The 13799-nt window shown below is 45.7% G+C and overlaps 1 protein-coding gene across 2 annotated transcripts in view; it reads left to right on the top strand.

Annotated features, from left to right (window-relative positions):
• LOC138292157 (E3 ubiquitin-protein ligase DTX3L-like) overlaps positions 1-13799 on the top strand; it is a 337908-nt gene that overhangs the window by 152633 nt on the left and 171476 nt on the right. For both annotated transcript variants that reach the window (XM_069230576.1, XM_069230575.1), the window contains one exon: positions 10077-10258. In XM_069230576.1, coding sequence (XP_069086677.1) covers positions 10077-10258 — 182 coding nt within the window. The remainder of the gene's footprint in view (positions 1-10076; positions 10259-13799) is intronic.

The following is a 13799-nucleotide window of genomic DNA, read 5'->3' as shown; positions in this document are numbered from 1 at the left end:
AAATATTCCGGGGGACCACATGCTACACACCTGCTCAAGCTCCTGAATACCATCATGAGTGATTAGTGTGCTCTAGAAATCGACATAACAAAACAAGAACAAGTTACTTATGTAGGGAAACACTTTCTGGTAGAGACTCTATCTAGCCACAGAATCCTCATCTTTTGAAAATTCCCACAGATGTCAGACTGGATCCAGAAACTTTTCAGCAGTACCTCGGCGCATCAGTAGGTGGCCCTGTGCAGTTCCCCACAGATGCTGTTCTGCTCTGGAAATGACATGCTCAGCCGATATAGATACTACGCCCTTGAGCTGATGTCAGTTGCTTTTGAGAATGTCTGCGCTCTAAGAGGATGCAGAGACCCAAAGGCAAATTGGTGTGACCAGTGTGCAGATTCCTAGACTTGGGATCTTATAGAGTCCAACCACAGAATGGGGAGGATAGGTGAGGAATCTGCAGCTAGACCAGAAAGAACATTACAGAACAAAAGTAACTTGTTCTTCTGATGAAGGCTTCTTGCCGCTGATTCCTCACCGTTTGAATATATATCAAGCAGTAGCTATTTAGAGGTGGGTCTGTGGGTGAACTCAAAGCAGAAAATCCTGCATGGCCGAGCAAGCAGAATGCCCCTCCAGGCAAATCTGAATGTCCAGACAATAGTCCTTCATGAACATACGAAGGGACGCCCAGGCAGCTGCCTGATAAGTGTCCAGGACAAGGACTCTGCATGCCAGGGCAGTGGTAGCAGCTTTGCCTCTGGTAGAATGAGATGCAGTCCTTCTGGAGGCTGTTTTTTTAACCAGTGTGTAGCAGATCTTAGTGCAGAGTATGATCCAGTGGGAGATGGTTCTCTTCAGCACAGCCTTGCGTTTTTTTGCTCCATGCTCTGGAGAACCCCACAAAGAGTTGATCGACCACTCAGTGGTGTTTTGTATGATCTATGTAAAACATCAGCACTCTCGGGGGGCCAGGTGGTGGAGTCTCTATTCCTTCATAGAGGGGTGAGGTGAAGCATAGAACACAACACACAGTAATGTTCTGGCTGACATTGAATTACTTCACAACCTTAGGCAAGAAAGAAGCCCAGAACAAAACAAAACTAGCTTGTCTTGGAAGAAGGTGGGGTATGGAGGGGTGACTCTAAGAACTTGAAGCTCACTCACAAGCCAACCGATGTTATAGCAATGAGAAATACTCTCTTGAGGGTGAGAAGCTGCAAAGAGCAGCTGTTAAGCAGGTTGAAGGAAGTGCACATCAGAAACGTAAGGACCAAGTTAAGGTGGCACTATGGTGTGACAAAGGGAGAGGGAGAAAACAAATGTGAACCTTTCAAAAACTGCATAACGGCTGGATACTTAAACAACAAGTGATGATCCTTCAATGTCAAAAAAGCCAACAGAGCACAAAGGTACCCTTTAACTGTACACAGAGCAAAGCATTGAAGGGTTCGGAACAAAACAAATAACAAAATGTCAGATAACTTTGCCTGAAGGGGAGTCTCCCTGCCGAGTATTACACCAAGCCACAAATTTGTCAGTGACACCTGGTAGCCAAAATGACATCAACAACCTCGAGAGGAAGGCTGAAGGTGGTCAGCTGTCACCGCTAAATCTACAAGCGTGAAGGTGGTGATGGTGAAAGCCTTCGGTGCAGAATCCTGCCCTGCTGCTGCAACAACAGATCCTCCCGGAGGGACAGCCTGATTGAAGGATAGATGGCCAAGACCAAGAGTTCTGGTTACCATGCCCACTGTGCCAAATCTGGAGCCACTAGGATGAGTTGGGCCCAGTCAGTCTTGCTCTTCTTGAGAACTTGGGGCAGGAGTGGTATCAGCAGAAAGGTATACAGACGATCCAAGTTCCAATTGAGATGAAACACATTTCTGAGTGAGGGACACTTTGAAAATTCCATGATGCAGAAATGCTGACATTGAGTGTTCTGGGTGTAACTGCCACTCGTGATCCGCTAGGCACTGATGGCTGAGCTCATCCTCCCTGGCATTCAACAAACCTGCCAGGGGGTGCACCACCAGAAAATTTCTTTGGTGGTGCAGCTATATCCAGAGGTGCAGGGGCTACTGAGAAAGTGTCCTAACCCCACCCCGCCTCTCATGTTGAAGCACCAAATGGTGGGGGTTTTGTCCATGAGCACCTATACCAGCCTCCCTTTGATGGATAGAAGGAAGGTTTTAAACACCAAGCGGATGGCCCTCAACTCTAGAAGGTTGATATGGAGCCGGGACCATCTATGATCCCCACCTCTCCCAGATGGCCACCCTAACCCAGAAACGATGCATCGGTCAACACTGTCCGCTCTGGGTGGGGTAGGGAGAGGGATCTGCCTTTGACCTGGTCACAGTTCAATAACCACCAGATCTTTGCAGTCTCCTCTAAAATCTGAGCGTGGTTGCAGAGGTCCCTTCACATCGCACTGCAGAGCCTGCATATGTCACCTGGCATGCTCGACCAGCAGGATGCAGAAGGCCATCAGTCCAGGCAGCTTCACAGCCGGACTCACTGAAATCCAGGATAGAGGCTGACAGGTCAGGATCATAGCCTGAATGTCCTGAACTCTCTTTTTCCCTGGAGGGAGGGGAGAGGGGAGCGAGGTGGGGGACATGAAACCAAACTGTGTCCTGAATGGCTCCGATGAACTGCAGCATCTGAGAATGAGTCAGGTGTGGCTGGCACGTTGAATGGCAAACAATGACCGGAGATTCCCTGTTCTCTGGAGGTGGTTGATGACTGCCTGGGTTGAGCCCCCCCCCCCCCCCCCATCAACAGCCAGTTGTTGAGTTAGGGGACGACTGGCACCCCTGACCTCCGAGGGTGTGCTGCAAGTACCACCATTACTTTCTTGAACATCCGAGGGGCAGAGGTGACACCAAAGTGGAGCACAGTGAACTGAAAATGCTCCTGTCTCACCATGAACCACAGGTAACACCGATGGGCCTGCAGGACAGGTATATGGAAATAGTGACCTGCAGGTCTAACACCACCATACTGTCTCCAGGGTTGAGGATAGACCTGGGTCAGAGTGAGCATTTTGAAGTTTTCTTCCATTGAGAGGGAGCAGGTCTAAATTAGGATGGAGCTCTCCATCCTTTTTGGGCACCAGAAAGTAGCAGGAATAACCACCACGCCTTAGTTCTGCCATGGGCACCCTCTTGATAGCCCCTTTGCCAAAAAGGTGCAGTTTGTGCCTCAAAATGGAGAGATGGTCCTCCATCAGTCGCTGGTGTGGGAGAAAGTGGAGGCTAGCGGATGAAAGGTAGGGCGTCTGTCTGACGAACAATTTGCGGGACCCCCCTGTCTCATGTTATGGTCTGCTAGCCTGGCAATAATTGTTAAATTCTGCCTCCTACTGGGTGGCTTTACTCCTCCACTAAGGGTATGCTAGAGGGGCTTGACAGGTGGGGCTGCAAGGGTGGTAGTAAACTGTGCAGCCTGTTGACCTTGGATGCTGGGGACCGTGTCTTTAACTACAAAACTGCTGGGAGCCTTGTGAAGATTGCATTGGCTGGTAGAATTGGATACATCTACTGAAACCTCAAAAATAGTGGTAGGACTGATGAGGTGGGCCAGGTAAGCCAGGGAGTGTGCTGTGGACCGGCTTTCCTTGAACCGCTCAAGAGCGGAGTCTGCCTTGTGCCCACACAGGCGAGTCCCATCGAACAGGATATCCTCGAAGGACGACTGGATATCCCCTGAAAAACCAGAGGACCACGCCCAAGAATGGTGGCGAATGGTGAAACTGATACCAATGGCCCACCCAATGGAATTGACTGCGCCACAACTATTCTGTATAACCTTGGTAAGGACTGGTCGATGATCTTCAGGAACACCTGGGTGCACTTGAGCCATTGAATCCAAAAGGGAAATAGGGCCCTAGTAGACAGCTGGCATTCACAGACCTTCATGCCAAGCTGGTGGATGAGAAGATGTTTTTTTTCCAGAATGTTTCCAACCTTTTTGTCTCCCTATCAGGGGAGTAGTTGGGAATGGGTTGGGGTTAGGTTTTCTAGAAGGCACCTGCACCATCTTACTTTCAGAGGAGGGGTGTGGAGAAAAAAATGCCAGGTCACTCTGGCCAGGGCTGAGGCTTGTGCAATCTGGAGATTGAACAGGAGGCCAAAGCACAGTTTGGCCCCTGCCCTTAACAAAGTGTCTGTAAGGGCCTTGTTAAAGGGAAGAGGGGCTCAATGGAGGTTTGCCAACCTGCAGGACTTCTATAAGAAAACTGGTCTTGACCTCCACGCTAGGGAACTGGAGGTGAAGGACTACAGTCGCCCTACGCATGACCATAGTGTAGGGAGCACTCTCATCAGTGACCATACCAGAGGGTGAATGGAGCCCCGACTCAGGGGAGGTGTCAGAGCCACTAACCTCTTGTAACACGTTGTAACAATTCTCATGGTATGGCTGACCAATCTCAGCACCCATATCATAACAGTTATCTGAATTTATGCCAAACGGGGAATGCAGACTTTGGATTCTCCTCCAAGAAGGCTCTGGTGGAGAGAATCGTGCCTATACAGAGGCCGGGAATAACCTTGGTTAAGATCACATCAGCGCCGACTTGGAGTCAGAGAGTGCAATAGGCACCTTGTCTTCAGCGTCAATGGAGTCTGCATCGGCATTGAAGTTCCTGGAACCAATGCAAATCTCAGTGCTGGAGTGGGAACTGGAATTGGAGGTGGCCCTGTGGAGGGCTCGGAGAGCCCATTACCACCAAGGGCAAACCATCTGGTGGTATTCCAGAAGGAGAGCCTTTGACTCTCAGGGGACTGAAAGGGCATCAGAGGAAGTCAGCAAGAATTCGAAAAGTTGGAGCATAGCCTCATGGAAATCTTCGATGGCCCCAGAAAAATTAGATGTGCTGGAAGAAGTTGCAGAAAAGGCTCAGATGTCAACCGACTTTGAGAGTGAGATTAAGAAGAACGGTGCCGCTTCATGAGAGAGAGAGTGTTGGGAAGGGGCTGAGTTCTGCTTAGATTTCTTGTTTTTCTTCGACTTACCAATAGCTTTGATTGAGATGTAGACTGAGCCCTTGAACAATTCCTGTGACTTCTGGCTGAGAATGGGACCTGGATCGAACTTTCGACTTGGAGCAGCCCAATCATCATGGGCTCTTCTAGTGCTTGGCAATGTGGAATTTCGCCTGACAGTCTCAGATGGCCTTTGGGTTCATTGATGAGCAATCGCTGGAGGCATTAGAGTCATGACTTGACCTCAGGCACCACCGGCAAACCTGATGAATGCCTTTCAAAGACGTTGCAACCATTTCTATAAAGTTTCAAACCCGTCATTGTGGGAGGTGACATTTCCCATGCACGCTGTTTTAGAATTTTGAAGAGGTAAAGGGAAACTCAAAGAGGTTAAGCTGGAGCTCTGGATCAGCGTCTGGTGGCACAGAAAGGAAGAAACTGACGTCAGTGCTTGGGGTCTATATATGCTTGTAATTTCCGGAGAGGAAAGGAGTTAGTGGAGCCGCATGATGCCACCTGCTGGCGTGCAAAGGTACTGAAATCTTTTGGATCCCATGGCATAGACAAATCTATCAGAATATAGCAATAGTTTAGGCAGCTAGAAAATAATCTCAGGAAAACAACATCAAAGTAAGTGTTTCCTTTGTTGTCATTGTGCTTTATATAAAAACAGGAATCCACTTTTTCTTTTTTCTGCATAAAGTATTTTTATATGTTTTCCATTCGGCCCCTGTTAGAACATGGATAAATGCTACAAGTCTAACTTTGATGCCTTCAGCATATACATCAGTTTGAACGATTTTCGAAGAATGAGATTGTTGAGAGGCACTTTCTATTTGTTATTTATCGCCATTTAAAATCAAGAGTTATTCGATTCTTTTGTTTTTCAAGACCTTACATCTGAATTTGAGGGAACACTGTACAAACTATAGATGTTAGAACGGTTACTCTCATTGGGCCTAAGATACACTTTTGAGTAGGCTTACACTTTCTAGTAAGTTTAGTACTTTCGGGATTCACACACTCCAAGCGTAAACTTACTACAAATGTGTAATTTACATGTCATCACCCCCAGTGTAAGGCAATTGGCTTACTCTTGTGTGGGTCAGTGGCATTCCTCCCTAAACCCCTCCCTGACCATACCTAAACCCCTCTTACTACTCCCTAATTCCATCCGCCTTAGTAGAAGCATACCCCCTTTCCCACCCATTCCCCTGTGTCCCTCCCACATTTTACTACTAAAATCTAAACTTACATATGCGATTACTCAGCAGTCAGGGCAGAGAACTTTGCACATATAATTATAGACAAAACATACTCCTTGTAGTATGTTTTGTAGTATGTTTTGTATTACTATAAAACTTACTACAGTGTGCAGTTTGTGAAACAGAACCCTTCTGCCTAGGCAGAACAAAGAACTGTCATAGTTCTTAAAGTGTTTTGTTATGTATGAGGGTGCTCACTTGGAATAGGAAGCTTCTATAACATTACTAACGTTGTATGCCGGAAACCTACACCTTACGTGGCTCACACAGCGTTGGCATAACCAGTTCCCACTACATTCCAGAGACATGGCCGGATCAATGTCAACATTCTGGCCAAAGAACTCTGAAAAGTGCAGTGCTGAGGAATCTGATTCTGAACGTGAAATTCTCACCACATCAACACAGCTTGGCTCAGAACTCCTTAAAGCTGGCATGTCCACAATACATGGCCATTTGCAAGAGGCAGAGACAAACACAGAATCACGGTCGAGGAACTTTGGAGGTGAAAGGGTAGAAACTTGGCCACTGTCAGAGACAGTCAGTTGCAAGAGTATAAACTGTGCCTTCAATTTGTATATGTGTAATTTGTTTTGTGTCTGCTCCCCTGATATTCAATAGGCGGACATCCTGTGCAAGTGACTGAACGTTATTTGAAGCAACTATCACAAGTAATTTATTCATACGAAAATGTCAGATATCATCTCTCTTTATAAAGTGTCTGCATAGCAATACAAATAAAACTGTGATGTTTCTTCCTGTAATTACCTCGAACTGTTATTTTACCAAGTTAGAATCCTGGGCCTGCAATACCAATACTGATTTGCAAACTACCATGTTTAAATTCCACATAGAATAGTTTTGTTAAAAGTATGCAATCAGATTTATGTACAAAGTGGCTGAAGCCTAAATGTCCTATTTGCAGGAGGCCACACAACCACCTTACTGGTGAATATTAATTAGACAGCTCATTATTTGCAACCCCTATCTCATTGACAGCAAATGCTGGGTTGGTACCCTGCAAGGACAGCAGCTCCCCTGGATGTGGATTCCGAAACAGGGAACATTTGTAAAAGCAGTCCTTCACCATTACAGGGACAGGCGCTGCTTTAAAAAATATTTCTCAATTGTGGTGAGACAGGGCAGCATTCCACTGGATCGGTGTCTGCTCCCCTGGGGTCACCTACCATGATTTCTAAACGAGAAGCTGTCAAATGAGGACAACTTCCCCTTTATGAAATCATAACCAACTCAGCTTGGGAGTCAGTAACCTTTCAGTGGTTGGAAATGACGGAAAAGCACACCCTTCAATCCTTGTACAGCAATGAAATTATATGATTGTTAGTCTCTTCTCCGTCGAGTACCACAGACAGCTTTGAAGAGGTTTCTGATGTAACAGTAGTAGGAAGCCAATAGGCAGTTGTGAATTTCTTAGGGGAGGGATTATGCTAGGGTTCTGTTTTCAAGACAGGAAAACAACAGCCATCTTGGCTCAGTCCTGTCCTTCCTCCACTTCAAGGCCTTGCATTTGGCATCAACTGTGGGTGGGATTGTGTGGAGGTTCAAAACCAAGACACCTTTGATGGCCTGATGATGAGTCCCTGAAGCAGCACGGGGAGAGGTGGGCATTAATGAGTTCGTTATGCCTTGATCCTACCAGGGCAACAAGAGTAGCCGTGGTAAGAGTCTGTTTCTCCTTTTCTGGGCATTGCAGCTGGGTTTTGGAAACTGTTGGTGATGTTTTGTGGGCCAGAGAAGCAATTGTTCAGCAGTAAATATTTGTTGCAAATGAGGATGACCAGAATAACTTGGTCTTTCTGCATGTGTCAGTGGGGCAGTTCCAGGTACCCAACTTCTGTCCTGTCACATTTTGAGCCAGACCTACGTTTCTGACAAGAGCTAGAGTCCTTTCATAAAAGCCATTATGGAGTGAGTATTACATTACATTACACCAGATTTATAAAGCGCTTGGCTACCTGATACAGGGATTCCCAGCGCTGAAAAAGGACCGGTGAGCACCAAGCAGCTCTGCTTAAGGGAAAAAGATACGTCTTTAGGTGCTTGCTAAAATGCAGCCAGTTGTTTTCCCTTCTCAGCTTAAGCGGAAGCGAATTCCACAACTTGGGGGCTAAATAGGCACAAGACCGACCACCGTCCCTGTATCTCTTTATCCTGAGTCTGACTAGGAGATCCAGTGAACACGATCTGAGGGGGCTGCTGGGTTGGTAAGAGAAGATCAATTGATGGAGAATTTTGGGGCCTTGCTTATGTTTGGCCAGATGAACTAAACAGAGTGCCATGAACTGGATTGTGCTGCCTATGGGTAGCCGGTAAAGCGTTCTAAATGCTTCACCAGCCAAGTGAAATTTTGCAATCCCCAAAAGAGTCGGTGCTGCAGCATTCTGAATTCATTTTAGTTTCCTATTCACCCCTTTCTGGCTGCCCAGGTAAATTGAGTTCCCATAGTCCAGGCGTGAGAGTATTAATTCCTGGATCACAGTTCGCCTGGGCTCCAGTGGGAGCCATTTCAAAATTTTCTGAAGTGCTCTCAGAAATCCAAAACAGGTGTCTGCAATCCTGTTCACCTGAGGAGCCATTGATAGCCTATGATCCAGAGCAAAGCCCAAGCTTTTTACTTCTGTTTTCAGTGTTGGACGCTCTTCTAAAGCAGGGTGCCAGTTGATTTGTTCCCAAAGAGATGGAATATTGCCGACCACCATCACCTCCGTTTTTTATCCATTTAATTTTAGGCAGCTGTCTGCCATCCAGAAGGCATCCGTGGTCAGACAGCTGTTGAGAGTGGCAGAGGTGGTCACGATATCACAGGCCAGCATGACTATCAACTGAGTATCATCAGTGTAAGAGACCATTGAGAAACCAAAGGCCCCAGTGATATCTGATAATGGGCGGACATAAATATAAATAAGTGTAGGGCTTAATGATGAGCTCTGTAGAACTCCGTATCTCAGTTGTTGTCTGGAGGGGTAGCATAAGCCCTCAGTAACTTGGAAGATCCTCTCACAAAGGAAGGAAGCCAACCATTTTAGAGCCATTCCAGTAATCCCTAGTTCCTCCAGGCGGTGCAGTAAAACAGCATGGGATAAAATGTCTGTCCTCTATCATGGTGCTGGTTCAGATATCTGGACTTCATATGCGTAACACCACAGCACATTCACAAACTGACCATCCAAGCAAACCCTAAGCTAACCTATAAATAACCTCAACTCCACAGAGATTTAGTCAACAAACTTCCAAGAGCTGGTTTAGATGGAAATTGAAAATCCTCCATTTTTTTGTAGGAAACTCAAAATAGGAAGCAAAACCCACCTCCTGATTTTCCTCCACAATACGTTTGCTGTGATGGAGAAAATTTAGCCAGTGGATTCTATGGCTGGTCCTCCAGAAATTACATGTTTTTCAGATCAAAGACCGAAAAGTTTAATTATGACCTATCAAGGTTGTATTTAATCTTTACTTTGTTGTGAAATGCTTCTGCTAACACGACCCTCCATGTTTTGGCAGCATGACGCGGGACAATATTTTTTTGTTTTTCAAAAACCAACCACCAAAGCAGAAGCTTGGTTTTTTTGGACAGGGGGAGGGGGGATATTGGAACAATAATCTTCCTGATGCATTTTTTCATCATTTCCACCCACTGGTTGAACAAACGTAATATTCAGTAGGTTACACATCTTACATGGTTAACTAAATTTATGCATTCAGTCAACCTTTTGTGCCATCCAGTTCCTTTATGAACTAGCACGGCACTTTTGATACAGAAGTGTTTGGACAGACCAGTGATTTATCAATATTATTTTTTCAATAGGGGAAAGATGTGTTAAAAACATAATTTTGGAAACTGACTTGAAGTCAAATTTCCCTGTTTCCAGTGGAGAATTAAACCTGAGAGGAGATGGATTTAATAACACACAAGAGCAAAACCGAGAGAATGCAGAACAAAGAAGCCCCGATGTTGTCAATTCTCCAGGGACAAGAGGAAACCCATTAGTAAGTTTCATATCCTTTTTCATGCAAAATAATTGCAGTTTCATAAAGTAGGTTCAGAATGTCTTTGTGAACAAACCAATATGTAAAACCTAAGGAAAAGTCCGAAGTATCATTGCCCAGAGAGCATAATTTAAGGTTTTGCAGTGTGAATCTATTGTACATTCACAGGCTGTGCATAATTACGCCATCTGGTGATTGAACTTTAAAATATCCTGTTTTAAGGGTAACATTTAAATTTAAACAAGCATTGGCAAAGCTAATGGGTCGCACCAATCCGAGAGCAATTGGCTTTGTCAATGTTTTTTAGCCATGTTGAATAGCAATGGCATCTTAATCTGATAAGCCCTTAGTGCCTACTATGAATCCCCAAAATGAAACATGAAAATATGAACATGTTTACACTTTCTTTTATTTCACTGACTCGGTTTCCTTAAGCCGGAAAAGGTAGTTCAGTGGGCTGAGATGTACTGCAAAAATGTGCCTTAGACCAGATGAGAAGTTCCATTTCAGAGGAGAACAACTCAGCGCTCAGCAGGTTCCCATATCCAGGTGTATAGCACCTGAGTGACTACGGCGCTAGATTTGCTGAGTCGTGCGTGAATACGCATCTGCTTTCAGTGGGAACAGCCGCTTACAGGCGGGGTGTTAGCTGCTTCACGACAGTCCGCAAACACTTTCTGTTTCGCTACCTGTACGAGCTTGACCTCAGTTACATGGACGACAAGCACTGAAAGGGTGCGGCCCATACATAAATTCATGCCATTACAATTCAACCGAGGCGTCTGCCACAAAACGGAGCACTAATACGGCGTGCAAGACTCCCTTTGTCTTTACAGTTGGCACCTTCTGTGCACTGAAGGTAGGGATGTGTTAAATTGTGATAATGCAATGCTGTTATATACTAACAGCGCTGCCAGAAATTATCACAGTTGCACAGAAAGAACAAGGTAATAAGCAGAATGCTCAAGTGTCCACATTGCCCACGGCCATGTGGGTAAGTTGCTCTTCGAGTCTGGTGGCTTGTCTTGGCATTCTGGGACTTGTAGTCCAGTTGATCCCATTATACTTTCAAAAGCACAGCAGCCAGAATACAAGGTAGGGTAAGAAGCACCATGGACATGAGTGGGAGAGGGAAGAAGCAACATCGCTGACAATGAAAATGACTAATGCTTGTTGAAAAAGCAAGAGCTCCTATAGACTACAACACGAGATATTTTTAAAAAAATTACAAGAAAGAAATGCTCGTTTTAAAAGCACCCTATACTCTATAAGCCTATAGTCATTAATTTGAGTGGTATTTCATTATTCCCATGTAAAGCCACGAACACGAAAGAATGTTCTCGAAAACAGATGAAACCTTTTGAAGCAACTGGGCAATATAACTTTGACTCATTATATTGCATCACATAATGTATGGAATGACGAAGTATCCCATGGAAACGGTTTCGATGGCCGTTGCATCGTAAAGTGAACTAAGTCTACAGTCTGCTGAGCTTGAGCTGCGAGGCACCCACGCTTCCTCAGAGAACAGTCATCGTTGCAGGGGCGGCTCCTTCCTAATGGAGAAGGAGTGTCGCCCCATGGCATGACATTCAACTACAGTGACTAGAATTACCAGCTTCAATCTCAATGATGCTTTGAATTCAACCAGAACGGGAGCGTTATCCGGGCAGCAGTTCACATGAGAATGTCTTGGGCAGGTGGTTATGGGAAACATACCCTTCCAATTTTGCCCCAAATGCATTTCGAAATTCCCACGGTCAGACCATCACCAAGTTTGTAATCTCTTCTCACTTCTAGACAAGTCAATCTTCTTGGCCTGCCAGACATTTGAAAATAAAAAGACTAGCAACTATTGGAGAGAGCTGTGTAGTGCACATTATAAAATGCAGCACCACAACCCCACAGCATTGATGCTGGTCTGTGGCTCGAGGGCATCGAAGAAACGTACTCCAATTAGGAAGACCAGTCAGAATTCCCACCAGACCAAGCGCAACAGAGTCCTGAGGGTTCCGATGTTCAGGGAGAATCTGCTTCAGGAGCTTCAGGGAAAACTTTCCCCAGGACAAAATTGACACCAAAGACCCTACAGCTCAATTATCTTCCGACGTTCAACCCCCAGGAGCTTGAAAAGAATCTAGTCTGGAGGTCGAGCCCTGCTCTTAAAGGAGTCTGACATTAAGCCCAGAGACTGGGACCAAGAGGCCTTAATAGCTAGCCTCTGCCACTATCCATGAGTCCTCTTAGCCCAGCTGAGCTCTGGAGAAGTCATAAGGCAAGGGCTCTGACCCTCGACTCCAAGCCACACTTTGTCAACTCAGAGCCACCCATCCAACACCTTCAGGGCTAAAGTCAGTGGTGAAGCTGGCTTAAAAACAATTCTCCACTCCAGACCGAACATCAAGGGTCATAACTCTGCCCATCAAGGTTTTGGGGATGTCTGATGTCAGACAATGGAAATGTTACATTCATCGTACCTCTGAGAAGATCATGGCTTGAACACCACAGCAAGTGGCAGACCATGTACCCCTCAAAAAGAGGCAAATTCACTTTTAAAGACACTATTTTGGAGGAGCTACTGAATTACACCATACGTAGGCATAAGCAGCAAGACATTAGCCAAGCTCCACCATCTTCACTCAGCCCACTTCCATCACAGAAGTCATCCAGTGACTTGGCCCACAGACACAAACACACTGACCATGCAAGCCATTTCGACCCACAGGATCCCTACTTTGAGCGAAAGCCAACTTATGATGGGGAAGATCCCTGGCAGGACCCACAGCCAATACCAACTGGGTTTCACCAACCAATGACATGACCTCCTACCATGTGTTCATCCAAAGATTAGCTGTTAACCATAAGTTGAAGTTCGGTTGTGGAGAAGGAAGAAGACTGGTGAAGACCTTGTCCACAACTGAAGGTCTATGCAGTTCCTACCAATGCTGATAAGTATGGTCAGATTGGTGACACCCAGAATCAAGAATAAACACATGCCGGCCACAGATGACCATATTTGCATCAGGGGACATTGAACCTCTGGATAGTTTAGTCGTGCACACAGCTTATAATAAAGCATTGGCACAAGATACTCCCCTCCTGACTAAGGAAACCACTAGATTGACGCACCTGGGAAGCATGTCCCCAGTGTCCCCTTTGATGGCAAGCACTTCTTCGGTCCTGAGGTATACACAGTGTCGATGAAAATAAAGAAAGTCACAAAAGCTATGGATGCACTCTAAACACAACCAGCTAAGGCTGGGTTTCAGTTCTAACAGGTGGGGTGAAGAAATGTGAAATATGCATCAACAATGAAGTGGGCTAGTTTCAGAAGTCAGATTCCGGAGCAATAATGGAGGAAGAGGTAGAGGCGACTCTGGAAAGGGTGCTTGCACCACCAAGCAGTGACTTACCCTTCACACCCCAATCTCACAACCCCTGTTGGTGGAGAATCTGTATATTCCTTCTCCAATGGGAGAAAATAAACTCATACAAGTGGTCCTTTCAATAGTACGTCCAGGATACTCTTTGATGATTCATA

This window comes from Pleurodeles waltl, chromosome 4_2 (assembly GCF_031143425.1).
Source record: "Pleurodeles waltl isolate 20211129_DDA chromosome 4_2, aPleWal1.hap1.20221129, whole genome shotgun sequence".
Classification (NCBI taxonomy): Eukaryota; Metazoa; Chordata; class Amphibia; order Caudata; family Salamandridae; genus Pleurodeles; species Pleurodeles waltl.
Note: the sequence above shows the minus strand (reverse complement) of the source record. Positions and strands in the feature narration are given on the sequence as shown.